This window comes from Prunus mume, linkage group LG2 (assembly GCF_029339155.1).
Source record: "Prunus mume cultivar Tortuosa linkage group LG2, ASM2933915v1, whole genome shotgun sequence".
NCBI classification, from domain to species: Eukaryota; Viridiplantae; Streptophyta; class Magnoliopsida; order Rosales; family Rosaceae; genus Prunus; species Prunus mume.
In genome coordinates this window covers 29248626-29274373 of record NC_142699.1, presented here as the reverse complement: position 1 = coordinate 29274373, position 25748 = coordinate 29248626, and the positions used below count along the sequence as shown (strand labels likewise).

Sequence of the window (25748 nt, the reverse complement as noted above, 5' to 3'; positions counted from 1 at the left end):
AAAAAAACTTTAAAATCGATGATGAACAAAAAATCAGTCAAGAATAATTATACCTGTAAATTTTTAGGAAAATATCCTTGAGCCTCCCCCTCTCTTGATTCTCAAACTCTTCTTCAATGCCCCCTCCTCTATCGAGTTGTTGTTTTCTTATGTAAAAATAGTCACCTGCTCATTATTTATACCAATTTAGGTCTTATTTAAAATAAATAAAAATACCAGGTTAGGTTTTGCAATTATATAGATTTTTTTTTTGGCTAATGTCACTTCGAGTAGAATTTGACAAGAAGTTAATGTGCATGATCGTGATATGAGTAATGTTTTGATGTAACTGAATTCGATGTGGTATGGTGTTACTAATTTCCTCAAATCATTCCAATACATATTATAATTTGAGTGAATACCATCTCAACATGTCGTTTAGTGTTACTATCATGTACAATAACTTTATTACTTTAACATGACTTGAGACAGAAGCCAAAAAGAAATAAGAAACCTTAAGAATCCATGGTGAATGACAAATCCTGTCAGTAATATGTTAAACATTCTTTTTATTTAATATAATGTATGAGTGTGTTGTAGTAGAAAACTATTAAGTAATTAAAAGTATCATACCTGCAAATTTTGTATGAAATTATGCGTCCTCGAGCCTCCCTCCCTTTCTTCTCAAACTCTTTCTTCCTTGTCTCTCTTCTCTGTCTCCTGTTCATTCTCCTCTTTGAGTCGAATGAACCTAAAAGATGGGAACAATATAATTGGTGAAAGAAAGCTACAATTGGTCAACACCACGAGAGTCAAACGGCCACAGATGAATGGAATTGGTAAGCGTAAAATTATAACTTACAGCTAAAAAATTGTAAAGCCTATTTACCCACAAAAATAAAAATAAAAATCGTGTCTAGGGGACAACAAATAATCAACTCATCTTTACTTGTTTAGTATGAAAGTAAAGACCAATGCTTTTTTTTTTCCCCCCAAAGTTATGGAGGGGAAAGAGAGAAACCTTATACTTTCCATGATCACTTGGGAGCGCACAAAAACTTAAGGCCAATCTAACTAACACCCCATTTGTAAAGCTAAAAACCAAATTGAGTTTACCTAAGTTAGTTCTAATGACGTGAGAATGTGGAGTAATGAGTTAGGAATATGATAAATAAAAAACAAAAACAAAATAATAATAAAAACCAAGTTAATAAACTCTAATTGGAATGCAAGGATTATCTAGATCATGCCCCATAAAACCTTTTTTTTTGTCTTTTTTTTTTGTTGTTGGTATTTTTCAATTTGGGGATTCAGTTCGTGTTAGAACTAAAAGCATCTCCAAGGGAGATGTCAAATGCAAAATGTTAAATTTGAATTTGATGGCTTATTTGGCAATTTGATGCTTTGAAAAAAATTTAACTCTACCCTTTACCAAATATCATATTATTTTATTATATTTTAAAAATAAATGGGACTCATATGATGTATAAAGTTTTAAAAGAGAGTAAATGATAGTGGGGTCTATGACTAAAAAATATTTTGATATGTTATTTTTGACATACCTCTTCCAACCTTCAAATTCATGTAGAATTTAACTTGAAGCAATTTTAACCTTCAATTTTATTATTTCATGTCCTGCGATTTGGCATATCGATTGGAGATATTCTAAGTCGTATCCTTTTATACTCATAGAAACCGCTAGTGTAATGTTTTTATTTTCTTTAAAGAAAATAAAAGAAATCGCGGCTTTGAGAAAAAGTTCGGAATTTATTTTTGTGACCGAGAAAGAATTAAAGATTTTTTTTGGGTAATAAAGTTAGAGATGTTTTAATTGGACAAAAGATAACAAGAACGTGGCAAATGGAAGCTCACACCGCCAATGGAGAGCAGTGTCCTCCTTCTCACACAGCCTCATCCATGGCGACCCAAATATTCCTTTCACTCTCTCTTTCAAAACCCACTTCCTTCGTCTCAACCAAGTCGCTCCTACACTCCTAAGTACCGTCGTTGGGATTCCAATGCCGAAACCATTCGGTCCCAAAGATTCGGTTTTAATTTAAGAGACAAAGGCAACAAAGAAGAAGAAGATGATGCTGATGGCGACGAAGAAGAAGAAGAAGACTACAATTACAATGGAAGTAAAGAGAAGAAGAAAAGGCGGTGGTGGTCAGATGATTACTCGGAGACGGAGGAAGGCTCTGGTGGAATCTTGGATGAAGCCATTGATAGTGTCTGGATTCTCAAGGTTCTAACTTTCACTTCATTTTTGGTTATTTGTATAAATTGGGATTTGGGATGTTGCAATTTTTGGTTTGACTTGTCCAAAAAAAAAAAACCCAGATGTTTTAAGTATTAAAATGCATCAATACTTTAGCTGGGTTTTGTTGCATGTTTCAGTGAGAGGAAGCTCTTTCTTTTTTTCTCCCTATTGTCATGATACTTGCATTTCCCATATGTGTGAATGCCCCCATATATCAGGTTCATACTCAAATGATAGAAATCACTGTGAAAAATAGATATTGTGTTCTGTTCTTTGCTATCTTTGGCTGCTTTGGGTTGTATCCAGAGTTAGAAGTTAAACAAAATCCTTCTTAAACAAAAATTTTGTAAGATGAAATATATTTTCTTTTTGGTGGGTGCAGGTGTTCAGATCCTATGGTTGGGCATTTCCAGCTATTATCGTATCTTTGCTGCTCTCTACGGGTGCAAAAGCTTTCCTCATGGCTTTAGCATTCCCCCTTTGTCAGTCAGCATTTTCACTGGCATTTGAGAAGTTGTGGGGAGGAACACAAAGTAGGCCAAAACGCAAGTCCAAGACCAGGAGGAGAAGGAAACCATTTGCCAGCACTGTAGATAACGTTAAAATGGATGAAGAACAAGAAACTAGCAACAAAAAGATGGATTATCAATCTTGGGTAGTAGGCAATGATGTCTCAGTTGATAATAGTGGCCAATATGCATCAGGTCTTGGTGGGTGGGATGATCTTGAAAGAATTGAATCTGCACGGAGGCAATCTCGAAGAAAGCCGATGGGGAAGGGTAAGTTGAGTAAGAGAGAAAGGAAAAGTGACACACCTCTGCTGTTCAGGTTGTTGATTGCTGTTTTTCCATTTTTGGGTTCATGGACAAAGATGTTTTGGTGAATAGAGAATACAAACCAGCAGTCAACCTGGAGAATGACTTTCACTGGTTGGCCTGGAAGTGTAGAGATCAAGCACTACAAGGCTTTTTGCTCCTCTTACATGACATTCGGATCCCGTTTACATCAGTTGAAGCTAAGATCAAGGAATCAAGTTTCAGACAGAGCCAATTTGTGTACATGATGGTTTTCGATGGCATAATTAAGCCATTTTCTTCGTACGTCTAGCTTGGATGCTGAAGCTCTATCAGTATCCATATGCCATCGTATATACTCGAGAGTACAAGTTCATGGTACATTTTGTTCCATACAGTGTAGAATTTGGTATTTATCTCATAAGGAATTTTCTCTTCTTATGGTACAGTTTAGATAACTGCAGAAATTTGTGGTTTACAGTTCCAAGACGAGGTAAATCTAAATATTCTACCTGGAAATGACTTTCATTGGATAATTAAATAAATAAACAAAATAAGCATTTGTTCTCTGTGGGTTGCAAGACAGTGGCACAACTAATCCACATTGACATGGTAAATTTCTTTAATTGATTTTAATCAAAGACAATACATAAACAAATAAAACCTTGACAGAATGTCAAACTACACATGAAAACAAAAAATTGTCAACTTCCTGTACTGTAAACAATGCTAATGCACAAAAAGAAAAAGGAAGGTCTTGTCTTCAAAGGGGATACTGTCATCTTGCAAACAGCTCGACCTTGTTGCAAGCAGATGCAGGATCTTGGAGGCAGTTACAAAATGCCTCCTCATCTTTGGGGAATGAGGTTGGCAAGGGATGGTCTGGAACCACACCAACCTATAAGAAGCAATGTGGGCAAAGTTAATTGAGAGAGTGAGAGCAAGAGAGAGAGAGAACAGAGTTAATTGATAGAGAGAGAGAAGATAGCATCAGACCTTATCAATATCTGTGTGAGCAGGTGTCTCATAACGAGCAACTGTAACAACCAACCCGGAGCCATCAGACAGCTCAAAAACTGACTGAATCTTCCTGCATAGTGGGATGGATGGCTCAAGTCAGGAATGCATGATTATATTTATAGGAACTGTGTAGAGTAAAAAAAAATTTACCCTTTCCCAAATGTGGGCTCTCCAAACAACACCGCACGTTTATTGTCTTTCAATGCCCCAGCTAATATTTCACTTGCACTAGCTGTGCCCTTATTCACCTGATGAAATCTCAGAAGAAACATACACCAATTTTTCACCACACAATTCTTTAAAGATAATGTTTCATGGGAAAGCACATGAAAACACCACTCAATATTAAAATCAGAAAGGGAAATAACAATGAATCCTAGAATTTAAATTACCCACTTTTCAAGAATGTCACATTCTAAAGCAATAAAACATAGATGAAACTATAGCAAGGCTCCCTGTTAATAAGATAAAATATCAAAAATGAAAAAGTGGGTCCACTATTAAACAGTATAGAGAGACAGGCCGGAGCTTGATGACAGATGGTCAAAATGATGACAACTCTGCACCATTAATAATAGCATTTGCAAATGTTTGCCTATGAATCACGGAATATAATTGAACAAATCTAGTTCAGTGTATAATGTATAGAAGTATACCAGCACAGCCAAGGGTTCTGACAGTGCTACTGCTTTGCTTCCATCAGTGTCGTATATATCTCGAACACCACGACTATCACATATATATACAATCACACCTTTGTCCAACCTGGAAGGCAGCATCTAATTGTGAAAACTTAGAATATACTGGACCTGACATAATGCAGCGTAAGCTTAATTTTGAAAGACTAACAATGTCTTTTTAAAAAATAAAAAATAAAAAACCGAAACTCGATTATAGAAGTTTGTGCTGCAGAAATTTGGATCAAACATAATGGATTAGAATATTAATAATCAAAAGACCTCAAGCAATGATGTAGTAATCTGGTTGCTTTAATGGGTTTTCTTCTTAAACATCGTTTGGGTTGAATAATGAGGAAAGAAGCAAGTTTTCTCTTTTTTAACCCTTTATGCAATGTAAGAATCCTAGGCATGTTTCTTACAACTTTTAACTTGAAATTCATTTCGTCAGTATCTCTTATTATGCATGGATACGATTTATCCACCACATGTTCCAGAAAAAGAAAAAAAAAAACCATACCAACAAACAGCATTTACTGATCTTTGTTGTTTTTACCTGCAAATGACACTATTACAGCATAACACTGAAACATCACAGTTTCAAAACTTTGAGCTTAACTTAATCATAAACATCGTTTGGTTGAATAATGAGAAAGAAGCATGTCTTCTCTTTTTTAACCCTTGATGAAATCTAAAAATCGTTGGCATGTTTCTTACAGCTTTTAACTTGAAATTCATTTTGTCAGTATCTCTTATTATACATGGATACAATTTATGCCCAGTGTTCCATAAAAAGAAAAAACCCATACCAACAAACAGCATTAACTGATCTTGTGTTGTTTTTTACTGCAAAAGACACTATTATAGCATAACCCTGAAACATCACACTTTCAAAACTTAGATGCTTAATCATAACAATGACGTATGGATGTGACAACTCAAGTAAAAAGGAAAACCTTTAGAAAAGAAATAAACTGTCTCCCAAAACGTGACTTTCCACATTTCTTGAAATGTGTGAATCCTACATGTCCACATCTCACACGGCCAGCAGATCACATAAATCCCTTTTAGGCTCTAATGCATTAAAATGGCTTTCAACGAAATGAATTGTAGAGAATTGGTTTCTTGTATTTGTGCATATGAAATATGAGTTCAAAACTTTCATGTGCATATGAAATATGAGTTCAAAACTTTCATGTGCATACAAAATGAATGCTGACATATACAACTTTGAAAGGCACCACGAAAGTGTAAGACTTAAAGGCATGCAGTATAAGTTTGCCACAATTCTCTAGTGTTACTTACCAAATCTTGGCAATTTCAATTCCTTCTGGAAAAAGACCACCACTGCACCAAATTTAAGAAAACTTATGCTTTCAGAAAGCCTGCCAAAGGGCAAAGTTTACAAGACCAAGGTTGAAAGATAATCACCTATTGTCTCGAAGATCCAACACAAAGGCATTAACATTATTACTCCTTAGAGTATTAATTGCTTCCTTGACAGCACCTACACAGCATGCAAGTTGTTAGACCAAATTGCAGAAATTGACACTCAAAGTATGAGCTCCTTTGGTAATGCTTTTAATCTGTGTTCTTTTAATTAAAAAGAGGAGAGAGTCAAGGGAGAGAGCAGAGAGAACAGATATAATGGTTTAAATAATAATGAGAACACATTCTCTCTCTCTCTCTCTCTCTCTCTCTATAATATATATATATTTAAAGATGAAAATAGAAAACAAAAACAATGCAAAAGAGCTCAAACCATTCAATTACTAAATGAGGTTGTGAAGAATAAGTCAATAAAATTCTAAACAAAATGAACAATGTTCCTTTCAAAACCATGCACAGGAGAGCTAAATTCATCTGTCAGTGGTAGGGGAATTGAGAACATAATTGATCAAAACAACACAGTAAAATTCTGAGTTCTGCCAGATGAGACACAACTTATATAATTTCTGTAAATAAACTAGAAAAATAGACCTTGCTTTTATGAATAGAAAATACATTTCCTAACTTATTTATAAATAAAAAAAATATTTGATTTAGGTACCACTCCTCGAAAAACCTAACCGATAACAGCTACTAGTTCGGCTTACCAGATGCATTTTGATTGAACGATGTTAGTTTGATATAGCCAATCCTAAGGGAATCCTTTCCTGAAGCAGGCACTGCACATAGTCTTGACGTTACTGGATTCAGTGAAACTTTCTCCCGCCTAAAGGCAGCAAAAAGTATTTTAAAGTATTTTAAATAATGAACAAGAAAGGACAGAAGATTCAGACAAAAGATAATTTTAAAAATGAAAATTTCACCCCGCTCCTTAGTGCTAACACCCTAGAAGTTGCTCAAGTGTCAAAGCGAATACGATGACTTTGGTTAAACACTGAGCTCAATTTCCAGCCACAATGACAACCAGCCCAAAAGCATTTTTAAAATGTCACCATGAACTTAATATCAATATTGAAGCTTTTCAGCTTAATTTAATCAAAGCAATAAATCTTCAAACACTTTTGGGCATGCAAAATTGTATTTCCTTGAGCAGAAGAGAAAAAATAATTCCCTGTATAATGAGATAACAGGCTTTCTGAAGGGATTAATGAAGAACTGAACCTACATCAAATCCAGGTGCTTTATTTCAGGTCCACTGCGAAGGGTCAATTTCACTGAACTTCCTTCAGATCCCCTATACAAGTAGGAAAAATGTGTTATAAATAAATAAATGAATTTAATGGGAAAGAGAAGTCCTGATTCTGAAACAACTTACTTCAATTACAAGGAATCGGACCATGACACTCAAAAATTCAAAGACCTCAAGATAGCGAGCTTATCTAGAAAGTTAACTGATATGGCTTTCAACTACAGATTTGGTGACTAATCCACAAATAAATATCCTAGTACTTGATGGGTAGTTAGTAATATAGCCATTAGAGAGCATAACAAACTTTTAGCACACTTTATAACTGTCACTTGGTAAATTTTATTTTCCACAGTTCAAAACTAAGAAACAAATAAACAACTATCAACAAGATCAGAAAGAAATTGACAGGAAAACTACAGTATCTTTTGCGTATATGTCCATTCAGATAAAATAAAGGAATATTTCAAATGAAATTGCAAATGAAATACTACTATTAGAACCCTTAATAATTATTTGGGGCAAAATCTAATTCAACAGGTTAAGTGGGTAAGAAACTTACTGTAACCGCTCTGCTGCATCATATATACCCATTGTTTCTGTACTTGTATCATCAATTGCAAGAATAACATCCCCAGACAGGATGCCAGCCTTGTTTGCTGGACCTCCTGGAGAAGCTGAAATAACAACAAGACCAGCAGGTAATCCATCAAATTTTGTAGGGTAGCCAATTGACAGCCCTACGCCTGTAAGAGCACCTTGAGTCCCAGACTGCCTTCAAAGAAGATATAAACAGATTTTAGGGACAGTATCTATATTGAAATTTCACTGAAGAAATGCTATCTTAAACTAACAGGTAGAGATTGTATTTAATGTGGTATCTAATAGTGTCACATTATTATTCAGGCCAAAATGCAATACACTAAGACTATAAGAAGATAAGTCCTTGTACCCGTAGACTCTTTAACTTTTCAGGTTCCAGAAACCGAGTGAAAGGATCCTCCAATGTGGCAAGCATCTTCTTTATTGCCATATCTGATTGCAAATACGCCATTAGAATTTAGTGGGGGAAACTGGAAAGACAAATATAGTAATTTCAACTAAATGAAGTACACTAACAGGGATGAAGTTTATTCATATTGATACAGCACCCAAATACAACTTAATAAAATAACAGTATGCAATATTGAAACAATTTGCATGACAACTCACCTACCTTATTACTCATTTCGCTTCTTTTTAAAATTTTGGCTTCATCTACATGAGGTAGTCACGTATTTTTTAGCACCTGACTATTTTCCAGGTATATGTAGTCCCCCATCCTACATGTACTGGATAATTACCAGGCGAACCCTGGGGATGGCCCAAAATAGTTGGCATATTTCAAGCCCAAATCTACTGCTTCTTGAAGAAAATGGAAGTTCATGGACCAGTCCTTCGAAGTTGCAAAGTTTTTCAGCTCAGCCTTAATTCTTATATTTTCTTCTTATAAAAGTTGCGCTGCTTTTATTATGGCATCTTATTTTAGAGTTTCTGGTGATATCTCCAACTTGGCAAGTGAATTGAGGCTTTGGTACGCTATGATCAGTAAATCTTGAAAACTCTCAAGCTGGAACAATGAAATTAAAAGTACTCTATTTGGAGCAGACATTAGAGATCATCATAAAGTTTCTGCAACCAGGGGGTCGGAAGAACCAAATAATCCCAACATGTTTCAAGTCACATATGGTAGTATATGCAGAAATCTATAGTACAAAACTATTTATTAATGGAATTCCAAGGAACCTTATAGAGGTGTCCTTTTAAAGAACAGCCTTGGATTATTTCGAACTATTTTTAATATAAGAAGATGTAGGAAAATACAGTATGTAGTGACTACTAAAAGGATGGAATCCATACATGTCTCTTCTCGCGTGTTCATCGGCTCATTGCGCAGTGCATTTTCTCTGTACCGAAACCAACTTTGTCCATTGAAACTTTTGTCAACATATGCACGGTCAATCATCCTCCATGCCTCTAAGAACAGAAGATTCTCTTCAGTGAGAGCCCCTATGCAAGTAAATAAAAGAACAAGAAGTAAATTCCCTCACCATTGCACAATTTGTGGCTGTCACTACTGCATTACCATAAAAAGTAAACTTACATGATGGACTCTCGCTAACGGAAACAGAAACTGACATGACCACCATCAGTGCAACAATGAATCGAACAAAAGCATGATGTCCAATTTTTTCTGAACAACTTATCACTTTATGGAGACTGCCAGCATATTTCTTCAATCGAAGTTTTTTCTTGAGCTTACTATAGCGTACTGAAAACAAACTACACTGAGAAAAGAAACTCTGGTTGAGTCTGCATATCGGTAAAAGCAAGGCCCTATCCGTATTACCATAATTTATCAGTCTCTTAAGGGATGTATTCTTCAAACACATTAAGGGAGGCTTTGCTCGAGCTTCTACAATCCTTACTGGTTCATACTTCCGTTGCAGCACCTGCAAAGAGTCCAATTGAAAATTATAAATTATTAGAGTTACCATTACAATTAGATAACGCTCAGCATACATTATAGAGCAGTATCTTAAATCTTTCAGTAGACACTAGGCCTCTTTTGGATCCATTTCCAACATAAAATTGTGACTATTACAAGATATTACCAACAACCTGAATGGATTTCACTTTTTGTTCTAACTTGAGGAAAAGCAATCTAAATTCCATAATGTAGCAAAAATGATCAGGAAATTAAATGCCTTTCCTGTCAAAATGAGTCAAAGTAATGAAAACTATACTCAGTTGTGTAGACATAACATGTTGTAAAGCAAAGCAAGCCAAGTGCAAAAATATTCAGCGTTCAAGACAATTTGACCCAAAGAAAGAAGAAAGCAAAAGGTTTGAATTTTATGAATAGAGAATAAACTGACAATTAAGCTGTTCTCTAATTTCATAATTGCTGGTTATGCCCGCTGAAAGAGAGCTAAAATGAGCCATCAACCAGATAGAAATCAATGAGAGAGAGACAGTACCTGAGGAGTGGCAGCCATGGAGGCGGAGTTAGGGTTCTTGTACAAGTTGGAGATTACGAAATGAGGGCATGAAGAAGCAGTTGTAGAGCTGGCGAGGACCTCCATCAATGGAGAGTCCGGAGAGCTCTTCTTTTCCGTTCAGATGTTATCTAATATCCTTATCCCCTGTTGGGCTTGGCCTACATTCCGTATAGAAAGAATGGGCCTAAGCATTTCAGCCTCATTTGTTTATTTTTATTTCCCTAAATCTGAAAATGATAAATAAAAATATAAACAAGTAATAAACACTTAATAGATGAAGTAAGAATTATCCATGTGAATTGGTTTCTTTTCCACGAGTTTGTGTATGGAAAGCAAACTTTGTTTAATGTAAACATCCTCATAAGTAATAATTTTTTAGGGTTAATTGGTTTTTTTTATCCCCCGAACTATCACCCCAATCGAACTTCACTACCCTAACTAATTTTTCAACCAATTTATCATCCGGGTTCTTATCGTCAAAATTTTCAAAGATTCAGTGGAGTATCCTATGGATTGGTGAGAGAGAGAGAGAGAGAGAGAGAGAAGGTTTCGGCTGAATCTTCCACACATGTCAACACTTATTTCTGGATTGTAGAGAAAGGAGAGCAAAGGTGCAACCAAGCAAGAAAGAGGCTTAGGAGAAGAAGTCTATGTAATTAAATCAAAGTACTAAGCATACCTAGATTGATATATTATATGGAAAGCACGAGTATTATAGCACTAGACCCGTGAGTTTACTTATACTAGAGAGAATCAATGCATCTTGAGCCACTAGACCCAGTCTTGATTGCGAACATCTTCATCAACACATTTAGAGTTCATAACTTGAGTAGGATGGTTTAGAGTGGATTCCGAAAACCCTAGTGTTTCTCACCATTGTAAGCCACATTTTGATATTCATTTTTTATCAATGTTGTTAAAATTTGAGTTTGGTTACATTTTAAGCATTAAAATTAGTTCACTTGAATCAAACCCCACCCCCCCTGTTTTGTGTGTGTGTTGTTTGAAGCATTGTGTGTTTGTTTCTATTGAATTTTGCTCACTTTTGTATCTATTTTTGATATTTGGCCTGCATTAGGTTCTTTATTTTTCTATACTGAATCCCACCATATAAAGAACATAAAATTTGGATTAACGGTTGGAAAGTTATAGGTCCAAAATGGGACAGAGGTCAAAATTGGAAAACAAAGGAAGTTCATAAATTCGTCTCTTGCTAAAATGTGATAAACTGGTGATACATAGCAGTGGTGATACAACGATGATAAAGGGGTGATAGAAAGTGCTAATTATGTTTATCTTTGGGTTCTTGTTTTGTTTCATTTCTTTTACTTTTCTTTACTCATTCCTAGTTTCCAATTTGTATTTTACATTTGTGTTTTGTTAAATAAGTGTTCTTTATGTACTCAAACTACAACTTTGTATAGGCCGACAGTTCCTCGTAGGATCGGCCCCGTACTTACAAGTCTATGCGTACACTTGTGGGTATTTATAATTGGATGATTAGCACAATAATTTGTGTCAATTATTAATACTACAGTGTGAGGATACATTGTCACTTTATGTTATTAGTTTAAGTATGACAACATGATAGATATTCGATACCATACCGTACCGTACCAATCGAGTATGGTATGGTAGCGGTATCAAGATTTTGATACCGGTCAATATCGTACCGTACCAATAGTACTCTACTGAAATATAATTTTTTTTTCATTCTCTCACTCTCTCTCTCGCTTGCTTTCAATTTCTCAAACGCTTTTGTCATTTATGTTTGGATTGTGTTTGTTTTTTTGTAAGCCATAAGGCATAAGTTTAACTCTTTTGGTTTGTAAGCCATAATGCATGAGTTTTAACCATTTGGATTTAATGAATATGTTGATGGATAAATATTGATTTGGTTGATTTGGATATTGAATATGTTGATTAGGATTTGGATATTGAATATGTTAATGGATATTGAATATTTAATATGTTGATGGATATTGAATATGTTGAATCTTTGAATTTGTAACTTAGGCATCACTTATTTTGGTGTTGAATATTGAATTAGTTCATTTTTTAGTTGTATCGTTTTGGTACCGAAATGGTACCGATACTGATTGGCATGATGTATGACGGTACCAATTTTGGCAAACCATAATACCGTACCGTACCATACCGATTCAAATTTCGGTATCGGTAGCAGTACGAGCTCAATACTGTACCGTACCGTGCCGTGCCCACCCCTAGTGTATATGGATGTATATATACACAAACGGCTTGAAATACGAAAATTGATCCACATTTACTACATAAGAAAATGATAAGAGAGGAAAGCTAGTGGTTCCTATCACCAAGTATTAAAGCCACTTATCATTCTAATTATAAGATATATCCATATACTAAATATGTATTAATTAGATAAATAATTATACAAATTTAAAATCCTATCACCGAGTATTATGGGTGACGTTGGCAACTATTAGTTCCAAGTTCGGCTAGCATGAGAACACTCGAGGTTTTATGGTTAGATCGAAGTCAACCTTGGAACTCACACGGAATTTGAGGCAAAAGGAAGCTTTGGGATTAGTGATCGAGGAAGAAACCACCAGGCCATATCAGACATGCAAGGAATTTGAGGAGTGGGATATTTTGAGTCGAGCTTGCCTGAGCTGCATTTTCTTCTCAAAATAGAAGGGGCAGTTTTAGAAACAAAGACATCAAACACAAATCAAAAAACAAGTTGAAACATTGCTCAAATGCACTCTCAAATTATGTTGTATTTTTCTTAGAACTTTCAAGTAATCATATCAACAAGTTATTTGTTCATCAAATTTCTTAAGCACTATCCATTGTAAACAATCATCCAGTATATTGTTGGGTTCATTTTTATACATGATTTATCATGTCATTCACCCAATGTTTTGAGTTAATTCTTGACAATTTATAGATTTATACTTCTTTTTTGTGTTTTTGTAAGTTTTACCTTAGTTGGAAGAAATATGAGCTAAAAGTGCATTATTGAATATAAATTTTATTTTTGCTCATTTTCATAGGTCAACTTCTTGGCCTTGGATCAGCATGCTCAAATGCTCAGATAAGGTGAAAATCTTCATGAAACTTGTTCCAATGGATGTTAAATACAACATATCCGAATTTGAGCTTCATTGAACAAGTATAGCCCGGCCTACCAATCCAGCATTAATCCTAACTCTGGAATTGTGGTTTGGACCACATTTATCTCCATTGGATGTCACCCTCCCTTTTCTACTTGTTACCACACCATTGGTAACAATGTGTTACCTAGGTGATTTGGGATCTCATTCTAGCTATTTGGATCACTCTTAAGGTGTTAAAATTCAAAGAAATGAGCAAAAGGGCAGCAGGCAAGCAAGGAGGCTACAAAGGAGGAGAACTGTTCCACCATTGAATGCTTTTGTGCCTTCATCTCTACAAAATCTGTAAACTCTTTCTAGTTATATTTTGAATATGTGTTTGTAATAAGTATGAGAAACTAAACTCCATAGCTATGGCTTAGGTTGAAGCCCTAAACATGAATACTCTATTATTTTGATCCTTGAGTTTATGGATTTCTAGATGTTGTTGATGAATTCCTCTTCACTAAATTAATCTATCATTGATGTATGTTTCTTTGATTAATCACCCTTGAAACCATGTTTCTTGAGATTGTTGGGATTATATATATCTTAATGTTTTCCTAAGCAACTCATGGATGAAGTAAGAATCATTCATGAATTGGTTTCTTGATAATGCCTAATGTAAACACCATACTATTAGTGTTCTTGTGATGTTCATATTCTTTTCAAACTTAATGGGTTTCCTTATATGATTAAATCGAAGTACTAAACACACCTAGATTGATTGTGTAGGAAACACAAGTATTGTAGCACTAAACACGCACTTTACTTATCTTAGAGAGAATCAATGTGTCTTAAGTCACTAAACCCGGTCTTGATTGCAAACATCTTCATCAATGTGTCTAGAATTCATTACTTGAGTGTTCATAACTATGAGTAGGATTGTTTAGGGTGGATTCCGAAAACCCTATTTGTTTGGGCCAAAATTCTGCACGCCAGCCCATTTTTTGCCAAAAGGCCCATGGACAAAACATTTTGGGTTTTTCATCTATATGAATTAGAGGTCAAAACCAAGAAACTGAAAAGCCCAGACCTTTTTAAGCAAATTACAAATATAGCCGTGATCTAAAGAATAAAATACTATTATTGGCAATTAAAAAAATTGACACAATTTTGGATAAAAGCCCAGCTTCTAAGAAATTCTCACCACTTGGTCTCTATCCCAAAAAGGCAAAACAACATATCTTTTTCTCAAGAAAGCCCCCACGTGATTTTCTAACTTTGGAAAAGTCAAAATTTTCAACTATCACAGAGGAGTTGATAGGGAGGTAGTAAATGCAAGTCTTACAGGAGGACATCTCCATTTTTCTGCAGCCAGGGAAAAAAGATCAAATCCCCTTTTTACATACTGAGAAGCTCTGCACCAAAGAAGGTTACCTTTCCAAGAGATAAGCAGGCTACGTTTTCAAGAGATAAGTAGGGAGCAAGAGAGTTGTTCATTAGGAAAAACAAACTGACCATCATGGCAGATTGTGTGTTTTTTACAAGGAACAAACAGAGAACAAGAAGAGCTGGTTTTCTTTCAAAAAGCAAGGAAAAAACCTCCATGAAAACTGATTGTTGATGGTTTTTTCTGTAATAATAAACTTCCTCTTTATGGCATTAAGAAAAGAAAAGATCTTTTGAAAGATCTGCCGCCCATTATTAAAAATTAAAACCCCACTCCAACATTTCCTACAAATATGAGAGAAGGTGAACAGATCAAGGGCAGCCAAAAAAATCAATCAAGACAAAAACTCTCAAAGTCACAACTGACAAACTCAAGAAGATCAACTGATCTCAAAAGCTTTCAGACCTAAAGCAACGAAAGCTATTTGATCCACAAGAAACAAATCAGCTAGAATTCAAATCTCTGGTTTCAGTTCAGTTCAGAGAAACAATTTTATAAAGTGAGATTTCTCTCATTACAAATTTGGTTAAACACAAAACCACGTCAAGCAGAGTACGAGTTTTACAAGTCGAAAACCTCAACAAATTTACGAAAGCCTTGGTCAAGCGAGCAGTGTACTTTAGTGCGGCTCCACTTAGTGACCATCAATCCATCCACTTTTGTCCTCTCTAGACTAAAGAGGTCTCAATTCCCCGCCCGCTCAACAAGCCTTCCATGGCTCAGAATAAATTGAAGCTCTACCAAACTCAAATGTTGGTATCAATTTCCAATGAAACTCATTAGTTGAGCGTGTTAGCGATTCAAGCCAGACATAGACACATCCAATCCGGCCGGTTGAGAGGCAGCTACCTAGGCGTAAATCGAAGTCCAACGTTCTGCATCTTTTTGGAGTTGACATTTCGTTTTGAGTCAATAGGCGATTCGCCTAAACGCGTTGTGTCTTCCTCTTTTATTTATTTTGGCGAACTACCAATTTTATCTTGTGAAAATTGTGAAGTCCTCACCACTGAGGCAAGAAAAGAACTTACTTTGGAGATATTCCTCACCCAAATTCACAATTGCTTGTTTAAAGAATCAATAACTTGGGGCGCAATTTATCTATTTTTAGAAGTCTGCTAGGGTTTTAAACTGCTAGCGTTGGCACGCCACACCAAAAAAAAAAAAGTTGACTTGTTGACCACCAATGGTTGTCAAGCCAATAGGAAACTTTTCCCTACCATCACAGGATTAAAATCAAAACGGGTGAACACTAGTGTTTGTTACATATTAATTTTACACTTTGATAATCACATAGTCTAAACTTGTTAAATTAGAGTTCGGTTACATTTTAAGCATTAGAATTAGTTCACTTGAATAAAATAAAAACCCGCTTTGTTTTGTGTGTGTGTGTTGTTTGAAATCTTGATTGTTCTTTCCACTGAATTCTGCTCACTTTTGTATCTATTTTTTATATTTGGCTCGCGATGAGTTATTCATTTTTTCATGCTGAATCCAACCATATAAAAACATAAATTGTGGATTAACGGTTGGAAAGTTACAAGTCAAAAAACGGCACAGAGGTCGAAACTAGAAAATAGAGGAAGTTCATAAATTCTTCTCTGACATAAACGTGATAAACGGGTGATACCTAGTGTTTGGGCCTAAAAGAAATCCATGCGCCAGCCCATCTTCATAGGAACAAGGCCCACAAAACAGAAAATAACAGAGGATTGGGCTTTGATTCCGAAAAGGGCCCAATCCACATCAGAGGCCCATGTCTTTTACAAAGTGGCAGAATTGTAAAAAACACACAAAGCAAGTCAATAAAATTGCCAAATAAAAATGGAAAAATTGACCACCAAGTAGATCGTTAAAATTCTAAAGAAAAATTGGATTGGGCCTAGCTTCTAAATGCTCACCATTGATCTCAAAGCCCAGAGTACAAAGAGAAACCTATTCACAGAGAAACCCACATGACTACCTGACTTTGAAAAAGTCAACATTTCAACTATCACAAGAGAGTTGATAAGGAGTTAATGAAGCCTGGTCTTAAAAAGAGGAAGATGTCTCCAGTCTTTTCAGTCAAAAGAAGATCAAAATCCCTTTCTATATAAATTCTGCATCAGGACAAGCATCATTTCCAAGGGATAAGCATACTACATTTTCTAAAGAGATAAGTAGGGTGCATGGAGTTGTTCATTTAGAATATCAAGCTAACCATCACGACATATTGAACTCTTAGGAGTGAAAAGTCAAAAAAGGATTAGGTTTTCTTTCAAAAAATAGAGGAGTGATCACCATAATGAACTAACTGTTGATGGTTTGTCTGCCAGAATAGATAAAATTCCCCTTTTCTTTGACATTTAAAAGGAAAGATCTTGTTTTTAGAAAATCTGTTGCCCATTATTAAAAGAATAGAAATCCCACTCCAGCATTTTCTATAAATATGAGAAAAGGTGAACAGATTAAATGACAGCTAAAAAATCAATCAAAATAAAAAACTCAAAATGATCACTTGATCTCAAAAAACCTTCAAAACACTGAAGCAACCAAAGCTCATTGAGCCACAACAAACAAGTCGGCTAGAATTCAGGAATCTCTAGAGTCGATTCACTTCAGTGAAATAGTCATACAAGCGAGATTTCTCTCGTTACAAATTTAGTTGACAGCTTAAGTCGAATCAAGCGAGTTCAGTTTTTACAAATATGAAAACCTCAATAAATTTATGGAGAGCCACAATCAAGCAGAACATATACTATAGTGCGGTTCGGCTTAGTAATCATCGAATCCAATGACATGCGCTCTGCAGAGTGAAGAGGTTCCAATTCTACCCGTGCTCAAAAATCCTTTCATGGCTTGAAATAGATTAAAGCTCTGCCAAACTCGAATGTTGGTATCAATTTATAGCTGAAACTTGATACAGCTTGAAGGTGTTGATAGTCGATCCAGATACAGGCCAGATCAAAAGTAGCTACCCAAGCAGAAATTGAAGTCCAAAATTCTTTTGTCCTTTTTTAGAGTTGGTCTTTCCTTTTTGAGCTTTGTAAAATGCGATTATGCCTGAAACGATTTACTTTCTTGTCATTTATTACGCGAACTATCGCTTTGTACTGTGAAAAATTGTGAAGTCCTCACCAATGTCCCGAGGCAAAGAAAAGAACTTACTTGGGAGATATTCATCACCCAAATTCACAATCGCTTGTTTAGAAATCAGTAACTTGGGCGCAAGTTATCTATTTTTAATAAAGTCTGCTAGGGTTTTATTGCTAACAATGTCACGCTCACACACAAAAGAAAGTTGACTTGTTGACCAGTCAATAGTTTTCAAGACAATGGGGAACTTTACCTTACTATCACATGAACAAATATAAAACGGGTGAACACCTGGTGATAAAGTGGCGATACAATAATGATTCAAAATGTTGATTGTGTTTATCTTTGGTTTTTGTTTTGTTTCATTTCATTTACTTTTCTTTACTCATTTCTAGTATTCGATTTGCATTTTACCTTTATATTGTATTAAATAAGTGTTCTTTACGTACTCAAACTAGACCTCTGTATAAGCCTACAATATGCCAAATAAAGCAGTAGTTTTCCTAATTAGAAGCAATATCATTCATCCCTCTCAAAGTAAATTAAAAGAAGCATAAGCAATTTTTATGCATACCATTTTAATTGCTGAAGATATGACTTCTCGAGATTCTGCTGCTAGATCAAATTGTATGAAAAGCTGAAGTAAGAACAAAGAGAAATGTTTAAGAAAACTATATCCCAGGAGACACATAATACATACATCCAAGAAACAAAGGCATGTCATATACTTGGATGAGAGAAGTACCATATCTTGTCTTAAAGATCCTTTCCAAAACAGTAACCAATGTGCTTTCTAGACCAATATAATATCATAAGAAACATCGATGGAAATAGTAGATATGATAAAAAGTAAAACCAAATTGATATCACATATACCAATGACGAACATATGCAAAATCCCTCATAGGCTAGTTTCCTCCAGTTTTTATGCAAATCTGAATCCAAATGTCAAGTAAACAATTTCGCTTAAATTTAATGTAAAAAATCTACAATCCAGCAGCACTTCTACTACAAATAAACTAATTAACAAGAATTAACTAAGAGCCGCTCCTTTGCTCTCCAATTTCCCCAATTTTCCATATCTTTGTCTTTGAAACCTTAAATCATTGCTCCGTTGCTCAGTTTCAGAAAGATGTGTTCAAACATGAAATCAAAATCAGATTTTAATACAAATCATAAACAAAAGCAAAACAATAAGAGAATACAACTGAACCCCAGAGTAACAATCTTTTTCATGCGGTAAAACTAATCGAAATTGAAAGAGAAATCAAAATTGAACCTAAAATCAAGCTCTGCCTGAGTAACAAACGAAAACCTAGCTCGCTCTGATCTCGCGCTGGTCTCGCTCGCTCTGATTTTGCTCTGGTCTCGCTCTATCTTTTTTTTTTTCCTCTATTTGATGCAGTACTCTCCTTGTTTTGACCAAAAAAAAAAAAGGTTTAAAAAAGGGGACGTCACTGATGTATCAAATAAGAGGAGGAAGGCTACCTTGGCATATATGTGTTCATGTTCGTCACTAATAACATAATTTAAGTTGTTTTCAGTGACTAATTTAAATACTGGTTAGAAAATTTAGTCATTAAAAATTAGATGCCATCATTTTAGTGACCATAGAGTATTATTAGTCATTAAATTTACTGTATTTGTGACCAGTATTCATTTGGTCACAAGAAAATTGGTCACTACTAATCTCTTTTCTTGTAGTGAAGGGAATCTCCAACCATCATTATTTCACTGGGTTTAACTTCCCAAGCTGAACATATATGCAGTAGTGAAGCTGGATCCGGTTTGTACGGTCGAAATTCCCTGCTCAGAGCTGGAGAAAATGTCAACTGCAGCAACCATAACACAGAAAATAAGATATCAAAGTCCACTACTGAGTAGAAAGAACGTTAACAAGGGAGATGAGTCTCAAGATGGGTTGATTCAGTCAAAAAAGAAAGAAGGGATCTATCCTTGTTCTAATTAGATCTATCAGATGCTTGACTACTTTATGTTAGAGATGAAGGGAGCCTGCTATTCTGATGATTTTGAACATCCAGTTGGGGACAGCATTCGTACTACAGGTACCATTTAGTGATCTAATGATTGTTGTTAGTTGCTTACACAACTTTGTAATTTTTTTTCTTTTTCTTTACTAAATTCAGGTCTTCCTAATGTAAGTGATCTAAGAGCCTCACCTGGCTTATATGCAACGGGTGTTGTGGTAGCTGCAGCTTGGACTTGACATTGAGACAGTATGCCGAAGAAGCTCTGCATTTGCCAAGACAATTTGCCAGTTTGAATAAATAAATAGACAGCAACTTTCTTGCAAGAAGACGAAAGTGATTAAATTATACAACTTGCACCAATTATGGAAAAATAATTTATTTGAAGATTCCTGAAGGTTGTCTGGTGTGTGCGATACAAGTGGTTGCACAAATATATATAATTGATGAGAAAGTGATTAAATTGTTGACTATTATTTTTTGAGAGATAGAAATTGCTACAGATAGAAATTGCTAAATCAATCTAAAACTAATTCTGGTTCACCTACTACAGCTTGCATTACATTATATTTTAGAACAAGGTGTCACCTACTACACAGCTTGCATTACATTATATTTCAGAACAAGGTGGTCAGAAAACGACAAAGTTGATGAATTCTTGTTGGGTTCAAATTGAACCAATCGGCTGCAAATTAGATCTGGAGGTTTAGTTGTTGTTTTCATTTTGGCGAAGAGAGAGTAAGTAGTAGAGAGAATGGCTGAGGGAGTTGTTTCCTTTGTGCTCGAAAGTGTCAGAGACTTCACCATTCAGGAAGCCAAGTTCTTGTCTGGAGTCAGCCATCAAGTTGAGGTCGCACAAACTGAGCTACAATTGATGCAGGGCTTCCTCAAAGATGCAGATGCAAGACAAGGACAAGATGAAACCGTCCGTATTTGGGTTGCCAAGATTAGAGATGCTGCTTATGATTTGGAGGATGTCATCCAAACTTATGGCTTGAAAGTGGTTTCCAGGAAGAAAAGAGGTGTGAAGAATGTTTTGAGAAGATTTGCCTGCATCTTCATGGCAGGGGTTGATGTTCACAGGATTGGGAAAGAAATTGAGAATATCACCACCAGAATTTCTGAGTTGAGGTCGAATTTGCAGAAGTATAACATAAAGGAACTAACAACGGACAGAGACGGTAGTGATGGTGAATCTTCCTTGCAATTGCAAGAGAGGCTAAGGAGAGCTCGTTCTCATGTTGTTGAACGCGATGTTGTTGGATTAGAGTCCAACGTTGAAGAACTGGTTATGCATTTAGTGAAAGATGAAAATCGTCATCGAGTTGTATCTATTTGGGGTATGGGCGGTTTAGGGAAGACCACCCTTGCAAGACAGCTTTATCATGACAAAAAAGTAAGGCAACATTTTCATAGTTTTGCTTGGGTCTGTGTATCTCAACGTTTTCAAGTAAGAAATGTTTGGGAAGGAATTTTAATTGAACTCATTTCTGCTACCATGGAACAAAAACAAGAAATTAAGGACATGACAGATGATGAAATAGCAAAGAAGCTTTTCCTTGTTCTGCAAGAAATGAGATGTTTGGTGGTACTTGATGACATATGGAGAATCGAGACATGGAATCTTTTGAAGGATGCATTTCCAAATGTGAAAACAGAGAGCACAATATTGCTTACAACACGCAATCAAGCAGTAGCTTTGCCCCCGAATAGAAATGCTTTTCTCCACGAACTCCAGGCACTAAATGAGAAAAAGAGCTGGGAACTATTTGAGAAGATAGCAATATCTGGAAGGGCTGATATCGGTAATTCTCACCCATGCTCTTTTCTTTTCCAGGTTCTTAGTTACATTGCAAGCCACATAGAAACCATTACATTGCATATGACACAACTTATGTAGTGTTTTTTTCATTCATTGTTGGGATTTCCCTTTACAATTTTTTAATATTGTCAAACTGCCTTACTTGGTCACACATTTGTCTTATGCAATTGCAAATAATAATCAGGACAATGCTACACAATTCAAAATTTTCTCCCAACCTTCTCTTCAATCCAAACATATCCCAAACATTTTTCTGCTGGTCCAGATTTAATTTTGAATGTTTTCCAGATTTAATTATAAAATCCAAACTTATAATAAGACAAAGGATATTAGTAAATTTGGGAATTTCACAATTTTAATTTTTAATCATTCGAGTAAGGATATGCACGACAATTGCTCATACTACAAGAATGTATTTGATTTTTATTTCTTTCTTATTTTTCAGATTTGGGAATTTTCACAAAGAAGAGAGAATTAGGAATGAAAATGATTCGACACTGTGCAGGCTTGCCATTAGCCATTATTGTGCTTGCCGGAGTTCTAGCAAGAAAAAACACCGTTAGAGAGTGGGAGAGAGTGCATGAGAATGTTAATGAATACATAAGGAGAGGGATAGGTCATGAAGAAGAATATGAAGGTGCATCATGGGTTTTGGCATTGAGCTATGATGACCTACCGTATTACTTAAAACCATGTTTTTTATATATAGGTCATTATCCTGAAGACTCTGAGTTTTTGGTGAGCGAATTGACTAAGTTATGGGTGGCAGAAGGTCTTATCTCCTTAAGACAACAAAGACATGGTTCGAGGGAAACAATGGAGGATATAGCACGTGATTGGTTAAGTGAGTTGGTGGAAAGGTGTTTGGTTCAAGTGGGAACAAGTGGTTCAACTGGAACAATTAAAGGTTGCCGAATCCATGATCTTGTACGAGACATGTGTTTGTTAAAGGCAAAAGAGGAAAGCTTTCTCCAGATTAACAATTCTTTGCAAGAAAATACTTCTGTTGTGGCAGCCGAGGAAGCACAATTGGGGAAAATTCGAAGACATGCAATTTACTTGGATAAGAATGCGGATAGGTTAGTTTCTTCAAGAGATGAAACAAATAGGCACGTACGGTCTCTATTATTCTTTGGCCTAGAAGAATGGATGGCAAAAAGTGAAAAAGGATTACTATCACAGTTGAAGGATTTCAAAGTGCTTAGAGTTTTGAAGGTTGAAGGTCTTGATGAAGTAGAAGTAGAGTTGCCAAGTGAAATTGGAAATATGGTACACTTAAGATTTCTAAGTGTGAGTAATAGCAAGATAAAAAGTTTTCCGCCATCCCTAGGTAATTTAGTATGCCTGCAAACTCTTGATTTTCGTGTTCCAATTTATTTCGTCATGGTCATCCCAAATGTGATTATGAAGATGAAACAATTAAGACATTTATATTTACCCTTTGGTTACACAGTAAAGGGTACCCTAGAGCTGTCTACTCTTAGCCATCTACAGACCTTATATTACCTTTCAAGTGAGTATTGTGATTTGAAAGATGTTGTTAGATTAAACAATCTTAGAAAACTGAAAATAAGAGTGTCAAGCTCTTTGCAAAATTTGGAGGAAATCTTAAAATCTACAGGTAGCGTGCTTAACTGTATCCGGTCTCTAACTGTGGAGAACAAAATGAATAGTGGTAAAGAGCAAGCTATGCAAATAGTATCAAGCTGTCGGCATATATACAAATTGAAGTTGGAAGGGCCAATCACAGAATTACCGAAAGAGCTCCACAACTATCCAAACCTCACCAAGTTACAATTGAATGGGTGTGGTCTCAAGGAGGACGAAATGGGAATACTAGAGAAGCTGCCAAACATAACAATTTTGAAGCTTTTAGGAAATGTTTTTGAGGAGAATACAAAGATACTGGTTTTCTCCAAAGAAGGATTTCCTTCTCTTCAATTTCTTGATGTTTTTGGTATGCACAAAATAACAGAGTGGAAGGTAGAGGAAGGAGCCATGCCTAGTCTCTGTCGATTGACGATCGAGTATTCCATGGGATTGATGACACTTCCAGATGGGCTGAGATATCTTACTAATCTCAGGGAATTAACCATTAGATGGATGTCTAGAGAACTCCACCGTCGGATTGAGGAAGATGGAGAGGATTTCTATAAAATTCAACATGTACCTTCCCATGTAATTGGAGAACCATCCAGCTACGAACCACCACCGATGCAATGATGGCAAGGTAATTTCTTTCTTTTAATTTTTAAATTTTAAAGCGAAATGAGTGGTTTGGTTTGTGTTTATTAGTTAAAAAATGAAGCAGCGAGAGAATATTAAAGTAGAAAAGCCAACAGAATATGGGCTCCCTTGTTTAGCTATATTTTCTTTCTCCATTTTTATTGCTTTTTGCTTGTGCTTGTGAGTCCAAATATCTTATAATAATATTTGATTTGTTTTCTCTGTTCATTTTTTGCTTGTGAGTCTTGACTCATGAGCCTTATCAATTCCCAATTTCCATATTTTTTTGCTTTTTTGTTGTTGTACCATTACCTCTTTACATCTAGTTTTCCTTGTTTATCGACCATTTATAATTCCATCGCATTCTGAATTCAAGTTTTCGTAGTTCCATGGGAATCTTATAAGAAGTATTTGTCTCCATAAATTTTAAAAATAATTTCCTAGTATATCCTTCTTCAAGGCTTGTAAAGATACACCACCATTGGATTTATTTATTTATTTTTTTGGGTCCAAGTCAAGTAAACTGCTGAATTTGTGTTATGGTAGCTAGCTGCAGGTAGGAAGGAACTGAGTATGTCGAAGCTCTGTAGCAGAGCGAGCACGTGCGAAGCTGAACTTACCTGGAGAAGAAAGAAATGCTCTGTGAAAATCAAGAGGAGCAAAGATGTGGTCAAGTAGTTCAAAGTTCGTTACAAGTTTTTGGGTCTAGTGAAGTTATTGTATGTATTATAATTTCCTCAATGAAACCTTGTATTCCTCTTTCATGTATGTTTTCAATTATGAATATTTGAGCCTGTGTGCATCATGCCTTTGTTTATTTCACGGTTAGCATTCTCAACTTGGTACCATGTGCCATATGATATAATTTTATATTTGAATAAAATTAGGAGGCTGGAGTTCGCATGAATCCTATCTCTTCAATTTGGACCAAGCAGAAGAGACTAAGGAAAGGAGGCTATTGGATGGGACTTGGGAGCAGAGAGAAGAGACTTGCATGCGTATATGTTCTACCTAGATTCCTACCTTCACTTCTAAGTCATCGAGCGTTTGAAGAAAACAAACAGCATTGAGGCAATCCTAGATTCCTACCTTCACTTCTCCTGCTCTCGTTAAAATGCAACCAAAGGAAATAGCTGCTTCACCTCTACATTATAGATTCACTTTTTCAATTGGTTGCTACCTGAAAACGAGTGTTGATCATAAAAGTTGTTCCTTCACTTTTATGCCTCAGATTCTCTCTCACGTCTGTAGATAAATAGTGATTAAATTATACAACTTGCCCCAATTATGGAAAAATAATTTATTTGAAGATTCCTGAAGGTTGTCTGGTGTGTGCGATACAAGTGGTTGCACAAATATATATAATTGATGAGGAAGGTGGTCAGCAAACGCCAATGTTGACTATTATTTTTTGAGAGATGTTGGGACGATTATTTAGACAGATAGAAATTGCTAAATCAATCTAGAACTAATTCTGGTTCACCTACTACAGCCTGCATTACATTATATTTTAGAACAAGGTGTCACCTACTACATCTTGCATTACATTATATTTTAGAACAAGGTAGTCAGAAAACGACAAAGTTGATGAGTTCTTGTTGGGTTCAAATTGAACCAATTGGCTGCAAATTAGATCAATCTGCAAATTAGATCTGGAGGTTTAGTTGTTGTTTTCGTCTTGGCGAAGAGCGAGTAAGTAGTAGAGAG

The 25748-nt window shown here is 35.6% G+C and overlaps 3 protein-coding genes and 1 long non-coding RNA gene across 8 annotated transcripts; 2 read left to right on the top strand and 2 right to left on the bottom strand.

Annotated features, from left to right (window-relative positions):
* Positions 1-1815: 1815 nt before the first annotated feature.
* Positions 1816-3474, top strand: LOC103323805 (uncharacterized). The gene is made up of 2 exons (XM_008225821.3): positions 1816-2224; positions 2622-3474. Exons 1-2 carry the CDS (start codon positions 1859-1861, stop codon positions 3120-3122), a joined length of 867 nt encoding a protein of 288 aa, XP_008224043.2. The 5' UTR covers positions 1816-1858; the 3' UTR covers positions 3123-3474.
* Positions 3475-3539: 65 nt separating this feature from the next.
* LOC103323804 (Peptidase S41 family protein) lies at positions 3540-10547 on the bottom strand. Of its 2 annotated transcripts, XM_089045811.1 has the most exons (14): positions 10386-10543; positions 9755-9857; positions 9509-9676; positions 9265-9414; positions 8318-8400; positions 7928-8136; positions 7345-7413; positions 6827-6945; positions 6162-6237; positions 6036-6077; positions 4710-4818; positions 4204-4301; positions 4030-4123; positions 3540-3931 (listed from the first exon to the last, which is right to left on the bottom strand). In XM_089045811.1, the coding sequence occupies exons 1-14, from the start codon at positions 10488-10490 to the stop codon at positions 3812-3814; spliced, it is 1545 nt and encodes a 514-aa protein (XP_088901937.1). In that variant the 5' UTR covers positions 10491-10543; the 3' UTR covers positions 3540-3811. The 2 variants fall into 2 exon arrangements, with proteins under 2 accessions (XP_088901937.1, XP_008224042.2); XM_008225820.3 differs by having other exon boundaries at positions 9509-9857; positions 10386-10547.
* A 7314-nt stretch (positions 10548-17861) lies between these two features.
* Positions 17862-19389, bottom strand: LOC148919999 (uncharacterized). Its single transcript, XR_016124638.1, has 3 exons — positions 19285-19389; positions 18580-18642; positions 17862-17972 (listed from the first exon to the last, which is right to left on the bottom strand). It is a non-coding gene; the product is annotated as an uncharacterized LOC148919999 (long non-coding RNA).
* Positions 19390-19931: 542 nt separating this feature from the next.
* Positions 19932-25744, top strand: LOC103323777 (putative disease resistance protein At1g50180). Of its 4 annotated transcripts, XR_016124637.1 has the most exons (5): positions 19932-20071; positions 20153-21798; positions 22261-24045; positions 24588-24760; positions 24929-25744. XR_016124637.1 is itself a non-coding variant. In XM_089047173.1 (4 exons), the coding sequence occupies exons 2-3, from the start codon at positions 20748-20750 to the stop codon at positions 24036-24038; spliced, it is 2829 nt and encodes a 942-aa protein (XP_088903299.1). In that variant the 5' UTR covers positions 19932-20071; positions 20153-20747; the 3' UTR covers positions 24039-24045; positions 24598-24879. The 4 variants fall into 4 exon arrangements, 3 of the variants coding, with proteins under 3 accessions (XP_088903299.1, XP_088903298.1, XP_088903297.1); XM_089047173.1 differs by lacking the exon at positions 24929-25744 and having other exon boundaries at positions 24598-24879; XM_089047172.1 differs by lacking the exon at positions 24929-25744 and having other exon boundaries at positions 24592-24879.
* Positions 25745-25748: the final 4 nt, after the last annotated feature.